Raw genomic sequence first — 9,338 nt, forward strand, 5'->3', positions numbered from 1 at the left:
ATGAAAAAAAAAAAACAGAATTCATTACATTAAGTCTGACCAACCCACATGGGGATATACAGGCCAAATAACGATAAATTCCAGTCAAAATATGATATCAAGAGTGCATTTTTATGCTTTTGCAACAGCTTTTTACCCTAATATTTTCACAAATATTAGAGAAACCAGTGCCTTGCAGGATTTTATGAAGATAAGCATGTGTGAAAGTTGAGTCTCCTAAGTATTAATTATTGTCTAATGAACAGTCACAGCCTTCTGAATGCCAAGCTGTTCTAAAATGAAATTTCATCTAGAAACTTTGCTTCCTCACCAGTAGAGCAGTGGCATGAATGAAGGTTCCACAGCACCTGCTTTATTGGCTCAGTTGCTCAGTCCTAAAGCACAGTGTGAGTTTAAGATGATTACCATTTTATTATCATTGTGGGGCTCCTTATTTTCAACCAGACCATTTTTTTTAAGTTATGGAAAAGAAGTCAAGGTGGATCTCAGAAAATGTGGGTATATCCTTCACTATCGCAGGAGAAATAGTTCAGGTGAACGGTGAATTTAGCTCATTTCTTCTCATTATCAAGTGCAACCCATTGCCCAAAGGGACTAGAAGACGCGACATTACTAGGAGAACTTAAATGCCAAGACTTGGTTGGAGTATTGCTTTCATTAAATGAGTGCGATATTGCTTTTCCTCTGAGCTCATGTACCACTGATATCAGAAAAAATTTCTATCATCCTAATTCATAATTTCATTAATGGTATACTTCTATTCTAACAGTCATTACTTATTAATAGAAAAACAATATGATTTATTTGACAATGAATAGAGTTGTTTATTAAGACAAAATTAAACATGGATAGCAAAACCTAAGGTTCTATATTTTTGATGCTGAGTTATGAAAATATGTGAACCACTTAGCTTTTGAAGAATTTTTATTTTATATTATAAAAGAATTAAAGGGTAAAATATATTTCTGCATTAGATAATATTAAGAACATTGAGGATTCTGATTAACATTTGAATGTTCTTTTATTTCTTTAGCCCTTACATTTTATCTAGAATGGATATGGAATGAGCTATTTATTCAAAGACCACAAATAAGGGTTTTAAGGAACATGGAGAATAATTAAACCAGAACAAATCACTAATGGTGGCTATAATTCAGAAACACACTAGAAATATTATTTTTAATTATATTGCCTCAAGTATACAAGGGTAATAATAGCTGTTATTTTAGAAGTAGTAAGCAGAATACATAAGCATTAATCACTAGTAAATCTCAAATTTTTACTGCCTTAAAATTTCTAGACATTAAAATTAGGAAGACTTGATCTTCAATATAGCTACAATGTCTTCTCCAATACAAGTTTACAAAGCTGTTGAAAGGAGTTTCTGTGTATTTAAGATTTCAATATAAAACTTTAAACTATATGCTATGTAAGAAATATAGGAACAGTCATAATTTTATGTATTTTATAGTAAATTCTGCACTAAATTATTCCTTCCCATCCATAATCTGCTGATTTTTGAAATAATTTTACTATCATAAATCTATGTATTTATTAATAATTATATCATGGTTTAATATATATTTGAGATTATAATAAGATATTTCTGGAATTATTTTTGTATTATATGTGGAAATAATTTCTATTTATATAAAGTTTCTGTGATTATTACTATACAGAAAATAAAGTACACTGTAGTATACTTACTTAGTTATTTTTAATTTATTATTTTATTTAAGTGAAATATAATTACTTAATTTCCTTTCTATCTCCTTCCTTCTACCCATTCAATGATTTTTCCTACCTCAATTACTTCCATCAAATTCAGTCACTTCTTTAATCATTCTTGTTATTTATACATATAACAAACATAAAAACAACCTTTAGGGTTCATTCAGTCTTGCCTGTGTGCATGTATTTCTAGAGCAGATAACTTGGTATTGGATAATCAGTCAGGAGGCTAATCCCAGTGGTAGACTTACTTCCTCTTTTTCAACACTTGTTATTTGCTTATAGTTCTAATCTAGGGATAGGCACACTGAGGCATCCCATCTATGCTAGGATGTCAATTTGTGTTGGACTGGATTTCAGAACTTTCGGGGGCAGTCTTGCTGTATAGAAGTCATGGGTGTTGCTACTCTATCAAAGCTAGAAGGCCTAGTCTCTCTCACAGAGCACTTCCTGATCCTCTGACTCTTACAATCCTTCTCCCCCTCCTCTGGGATGATCTCTGAGCCTTAGGTGTAAGAATTGTAGGGACACTCTACAGCCATTTGTTCTTTGCAATTTTTTAGATATATCTTTCTGTGATGATATATTTCATGGTTTATAACATATTTATTTGATGAGAGGTGAAATCTTCACTTAACTGTGGGTGTAAGTATTTATAAGAGTTAAAAATAACACTAGTAGAGAAAAGTGGCCATGCTTTAAGATCTATGACTTCATTATCCACATAGTTCCTCCTGTGACTTGTGACGTAAGCCTAACTAGACCTCTGTTGGTTACCATAACTATGTTAAGTACCACTATCACATTTTTGTGGCTATCTTGCTATGGCGATTATTACTGTGTTTGAGAAAATCTATAACTGAATTGGATTGTTAATTGTTTTCCTTCCTTGATAGCTTGCTCATCATTTTCCATTTCTTTTAAAGTTATTCATCAGTGAGTGAAGTTTTTGGTCAGTTACAGCTCTAATCTTCTGAATCCAGTATAAAAAATGCTTTGTATCTTCAGAAATAGGAATTTGCTTTCAATGTCTAAGAGGTAACTAGATATAATAGCAATAGGTTCAGTTGTTTTAGTCTCTCTGAACCAAAAATTTGGAAGGAGGAGACTTATGCCTGCCACTGGGGTTTTGTTAGATAGCCTATGATTTTTTGAGAAGCATTATCATTTCAAATAACATAACTTCAAACATTATATATGTTTGAGCTTCTTCTATACTTCCCCTAATTCAACCATAGGGGTCTCCAACTTCAGTTCAATTGTTGGGTTTAAGTGTCTGTTTCTGTCTTGGTTAACTGTTGGGAGGGCCTCTTAGAGGACAGCCATGCTAGCCTCCTGTCTACAAGCACAACATAAAATTAGTGCTAGTACCAGGCCTTGGTGACCCTTCCCACCATGAGATGTATCCCAATCTCTTCTCCATTTTTAACCCTGCAATTCTTTTGGACAGGAACAGTTTTGGGTCAGAAATTTTGACTGTAGATTAGTAACCCTGTCTCTCCTCTTCATACCCTGTCTATCTACTGGAGGTGCAACTTTGAGCTCCCTATCGCCAGTGTTGAGTACTTTGGCTAAGGTCACTCCCACTGAGCCCTTAGACTCCCTTACCTCCAAGGTCTCTGGTACTTTCTAGAGTGTCTCTCCACCTCCCCGCTCCTGTTGTTGCTCATATCCATTCATTCTCTTGGCTCTCTTGGCTTCTTTCCTATCCTTAACCCATACCTGATCCTATTCTCCTAATACCCTCCCTTCTTCTCTCCCACCCAGATCCCACCATTCCTCTACCTCCCCTGAGTGATTACCTCCATCGCCCTTCTAAGTGGAAATGAAGTATCCTCATTTGAGTCTTTCTGTTTGTTATACTTCTTAAGGTCTATGGGTTGTATCCTGGGTATTGTGTACCTTTTTGTATATTAGCTAGTGAGTACCTATCATGTATGTATTTTTGGGTCTGAGTTGTCTTACTCAGAATGGTATTTATAAACAAATGGATATTTGTCTGAAAAATTCATGATATCCTCATTTTTAAGACCTGAAGAGTATTCCATTGCATAAATTAACTACATTTTCTGTATCCATTCTTTGGTTGAGGGATATCTGGGTTGTTCCTTCCTTCTAGCTATTACAATTAAGGCTTCTATGAACAGCCTTATTTGTTTTCTTTTATCTTAATACAATACAATTATCTATTTTCTTCACATATGAGAAGAGAACAGTATTTTTCTCCCTTTTAGTTGATAAGATTTTCACAATATCAAAAAGTTATTCTGCCAATATTAATAATAATACCAAAATGACTGGTGACTTTTTTAGGCTATAATTTTATTTTAACTCTCTCTCTCTCTCTCTCTCTCTCTCTCTCTCTCTCTCTCTCTCTCTCTGCCCTTCCTGCTCTCTCTTTCTCTGTCTCTCTGTCTCTCGCTTTCTTTGTATTTCTTTCTGTCTCTGTTCCTCTGTCTTTGACTTTTTCTGTCTTTGTGTCTCTCTCTGTTTCTCTCTCAATGTCTCTCCTGTCTCTCTGACTTACTTCCCTCTTGCATCACTGGTTTTGAGACAGAGTCTTCATGAAGTACCTCAGGCTAGCCTAGAACTGGCAATCCTCAAATCTAGCCAGAGAAATGTTTTCATAAAGGTGTGAACCACTATACCAGATACTTCTTTTATTTAATTGATTAAAACTTATATATCAAAATATATTTATACTTTGTTTGAGTCCTTAAAGTTTTCACCTAGACTGATTAACAATTGAACTAATTTAAGCAGAGAAAATTAAACTGGCATTATTTAAAAACACTATATGTTCCAAATTTCATTGCACAATATGATAACCAAGGTAATGAAGATCAAAATGAAGACCATCTAAATTTTGCATTAATTTTACAAAAAAACAGTCCATGCTATCCATGCTATCACCAGTTACGCTCTAATAACACAATTTCCCAACCCCTATGGTCCCCATGCATCATCTGCCCAACTCACTATTTGCTTGCTGAGGAACTGCTCACATTCCCAGCCACCACCACCCCTGGGGGTGGGAGGCTAGCTGTCATAAATCCCAGTAACCTAGTAAATCAGATCCAGTACACCAAGAGTTTCAATAGGTCAGCACAGCATGTTTGTCTATGAATCTCACTGAAACTGTACATTCTGCAGTATACAAATCTCAAAGCAAAATTTAAGTCTCAGTTTGCCCAGTGTGTACAGACTCATTAGGATAAAATTCTGCTTTTTGACAATGTAAAAGACAGTCTTTTTATGAGCCAATTTTAATAATAACAAAATAAAAGTTGTTATTCGTGCCATATGAGGGATGGCACAAAGAATCTTTACCTTTTTTTTGTTTGATTCTCTTGAATCTAGTTCTTTAGGAGGTCTGCCTCTGTCAAGTGGGACCCATATAATATCTCTGGAAGGTATGCAGAGTCTCTTCACTTTTTCTTAAAACTCAAAGGCAAAGCCTTTTTCCCAAATCAGCATGTACTTTAGCCCACAACCGGGAAATTCATGTAACCCAGTAAATCAAAACTCTAGCGACTTGTAATTTATCAGTCAGATTTATATCAATAAATTCTCAACCCACAAAATACCAACACAATGAACTCAGATATTAATATAATCTATCCACCTAGATTGGATATATTATCATATTTTATTTATCCCTTCTGTGGTATCCATAGCTTTCTGTGGCTATTTAAAGCCATGTGGATCGGGTTCATCCTTTGATTCCTCCATTTTCTCTCCTTCTCCCTCCCTGTTCCTATCTTTTCTGTCTCTAAAGCTCTCAGCCCATCTTCTTTTTCCATTGCCCAGTCACAGGCTCTAGCCTTATCTGGTGCCTGCTCTCACCTGCATATAGACAGCAATCTACAACTAAACATGGTGAGGTAAAAAAGTTTAAACATAAAATGTATAAATAATATAAAAATCAAAGAGCAAGTTCATCATAACATGTAATATATATATATATTATATTGTACACAAAAGTAAAAATATGCATATATAAAGTAACCTCTCAAATTATTATAATAAGACTGATTTTGTTGATTATCTAAATAGTAATATTGACTATTTAGTTCATAGTCAAACCAATCTAAGGATGAAGCTGAGTGCTCTCTGACAAAATTTTATGTTATAAGTAAAATTGGTTATTTAGACTAACTAGCGCCATTGTTTTAAAATATTTTCCTTTTTTCATTAAAATTTGTAATTACTTGGATTTAAAGAGTGATTAAATAACCTGAGAAAGTATCTGAATAGAGCACCAGAAAGATTAATTTAACATTAGTGTTACATAGAAAATTTATCAGAGTAGTGAAGGCCCTGGCTTGGAGCAGACCTTCCTGTACGTGGTGCATGTCTTTGTGGAGCAACTCTGTAGTTTCCTTCCTAATCTTGCTTTTATCTTTTCAGATTTGGATTTATTCTTCATAAAGATGAATCTGCACTACACAAAATTGATCTCGAAACCATGTCCTACATCAAAACAATTAGCCTGAAGGACTCAAAGTGCATTCCTCTGTCCTTGGCATACAGCCATCTGGGAGGATACTACTTCATTAGCTGCAAGCCTGACATCACTGGAGCCATTCCACCACAGCTTGTGGTGGACAGTGTGACTGATTCTATCATTGGCTCCAACAGTGATGTGACAGGCACTCCTTACGTCTCTCCAGACGGACACTATCTTGTCAGTGTTAATGATGTGAAAGGTCTTGTCAGAGTCCAATATATCACCATCCGAGGAGAAATCCTGGATGCCTTTGACATCCACACCAACCTGCACATATCTGACCTGGCCTTCCAGCCATCCTTCACAGAAGCCCACCAGTACAACATCTACGGCAGTTCAAGCCAACAAACAGATGTGCTCTTTGTGGAGCTGTCCACTGGGAAGGTCAAGATGATCAAAAGTCTCAAAGAACCTCTCAAGACAGAAGACTGGCCCTGGAGTCCGAAAAACAGGCACATCCAAGGCAGTGGCCTGTTTGGACAGTACCTGATGACCCCCTCCAAAGATTCTCTCTTCATCCTGGATGGTCGCCTTAATAAGTTAAACTGTGAGATCACTGAGGTTCAGAAAGGAAATACAGTTGTTTGGGTTGGCGATGCCTAAGGAGCCCTATCACCTATTTATGGAGGAAAAGTTTTACAGTACATTGCACTTGATCCATATTTAAATTACAACTTAACTTTTCCAAGTTTATATCCTAGATAAAACCCCCTTTGTTTGTTACAAAAAAAAAAGCTAGATTTTTTTTTAAATATATTGGCTGGTTAGAAACATTTCATACAATATTTAATTAGAAATTACAGCAATTGCAAGAATCAAACATGTAGCTATATTTTAAACGAGTAAAATGATATTAAAATCTTTTAAAAAATACACTGCAGGGAATTTCAGATGATCTAAACATCATGTCACTCTTTAAGATATTTTTTCTTGTCATTTTGCTATGCTTTAATCAGAAATAAAAGGTCGTGTCAAACCTTAAAATTCTTAATTCAAAATACTCTGTCCCGTCCACTGTTTAAAATCTTTTGTGCCTTGAAGGAAATGTCATGGAAGAAAAAAGGAAGGCTAAACTCTGCATATTGGACAACCTCATAGCAATGACTCTACTGTCATTAAGAAATGTTTATATCTTGCACCAAATCCTGCCTTCAGGCATTTGTTTGACCTTCAATGAAATGTCATGTGAAGTCATAATTTGGCCTTGGGCTGTATACAGATGAGAAACTATCAAATATTCACTGTACTATGTGCATCGTGCTTTAGAAAATGGACAGGAAGGGAGAAAAATATGTATGGTAAAAATGTTGGCAATGTATTGTGTACCTGTTTTGCTTTCATTCACTAGAGTGCATTATATTATTGGTGTACATTTATCTGGGAATTCAAGTGCTTACAGAAGATTTCCTTCTTAGTATCAGGATTAATATTTTTATGTAGCCTAGTGTTCCATAAGTCAGGAACTTTCTCAGTTTTGGACAAGGAACATGACTGCATCTGCACAGAAAGAACCACTTGTAGGGAGATTGACAGTGAGACAAAGCTGGAACCACTCTCTGTAGCTCAGTGGCTTATATCCTCTTCAGACAACATTCATTGATTGGTCCAAAGAAGATGAACGGTTTTTTAGCAGAAAATGGTAAGATGAACCCACAGTGGAGAGTAGAAGGTGAGCTCCACTGCTTTTGCTATTTAGATATTATCTAGTAATCAAGCCCATCCTTTATCAATGGCCAAGATGACTTCTACTCCAGCATATTCTAAAGCATCTTCTAACTCTATGCTCTAGCTGTGACCCAACAGAGTCTCTTGGGATATAGTAGAGAAGTAAAATGTCTGCCTTTATCCTTTTTCCTAAAAGAGAAAATAGAAAGCCTGTAGAAATAAATTAATACCAATAAGTTGGGTTATTGAAAAACGGACAAAACAATCCAGGTGTAAGGGAATAGTGTACATGGTTTGAGAATCTTTTCTACTTATTTTTCTTCTTCTTGTTGCTAACACTGGTGATGAGCTATTGAAGTGATGTCCATTTGCTGAAGGTAATCCAATAAGATCTTTTTTTAAATACAAATTTTACTCAAGTTTAAATTGTGTAAAACTGCATAGAAACTTGGAATTTTATAGTGTGCATTCTCTTATGTGTATATAGCACCATGGGCTGTGTGATAATAGATTTCTTCTTAGCGTAAGAGACATTAAGGGAACTAGATTTAATAAACAACAAAAATCAGCCTATGTTTTTATGGATTGAATCTGTTTCACTCTTTAGTAACTTTCTCCCTGGGAAACATGAATCATGCAGTGTCTGTGTTGATGATTTGGTGTAAGTCTCTCCTTATCCTGTACATGTAGATCTTCTTTTAGAAGCTTTTACCATGTGGATGCTGTCTGTTGTCATTGCTTGATAAAAGAATAAACCTCTTATGTTTTATTGCTTGTGTGCTCAGAAATGATTTAGTTTTCATGATATTTTAAGTCTCCATAGGCTTCAGATATTCTCTGGTGTTTCATATTATTGTAAAGATGATGGTGAGGCAGAAAATAGAAGAAAAGTGAAGGGAGGCCAATCAAAGAAATTTTCAACTCACCTTTTCACAAAATATCAATCTTCCTATATCTCTGTTATGGGAAGATCATGGGGGAAAAGTACTCACAGTTTATAGCCAATTAAGTCTTTATTCCAAATGGCTAGGACTATTCTCAGGTGTTGGGGAAACAAGTGTATGTAGGCTTGAGTGTTTAGGGCAAGGGGCTTTTAAAGGCAATAACCAAATTCTCTTATATTGCTCTAGAGTTGCAGGGGAGGTTTTATGCAACAAGCAGTTTACCAGATAACACGATAAGCAGTTAGATTGAGTGTGAGGTTTGCCCAAGCAGGGAACTTGACAGAAGCCAAGATAAATTGCCTAGTGTATTTTAACCTCCTTCAACAAAATTGGGGAAGTCAAGTGAGAGTCAAATCTAAAATGGGCTCAGCAAGTACCAGATGTACGAACATCTGTATTGTCTTGACCTGTACTTATTCAATATTCAGTGTTTTATCCAGGGCTTGTATCCTGTGATGTTTGTTGTTTCAGAATCTTTCATACATTAA

At 35.4% G+C, this 9,338-nt stretch overlaps 1 protein-coding gene across 7 annotated transcripts in view; it reads left to right on the plus strand.

Annotated features, from left to right (window-relative positions):
* The window catches only part of Fstl5 (follistatin-like 5), a 668,565-nt gene extending 659,890 nt beyond the window's left edge, over window positions 1–8,675 (plus strand). For 5 of the 7 annotated variants that reach the window (NM_001271195.1, XM_039102749.2, XM_017590994.3 and 2 more), the window contains one exon: window positions 6,142–8,675. In NM_001271195.1, coding sequence (NP_001258124.1) covers window positions 6,142–6,844 — 703 coding nt within the window. In that variant the 3' untranslated portion in view covers window positions 6,845–8,675. Of the gene's footprint in view, window positions 1–5,091; window positions 5,145–6,141 lie in introns of all 7 variants that reach the window. The other 2 variants (XM_039102752.2, XM_063282254.1) reach the window with 1 other exon arrangement.
* The last annotated feature ends 663 nt before the right edge of the window (window positions 8,676–9,338 follow it).

Source organism: Rattus norvegicus, chromosome 2 (assembly GCF_036323735.1).
Source record: "Rattus norvegicus strain BN/NHsdMcwi chromosome 2, GRCr8, whole genome shotgun sequence".
Lineage (NCBI taxonomy): Eukaryota > Metazoa > Chordata > Mammalia > Rodentia > Muridae > Rattus > Rattus norvegicus.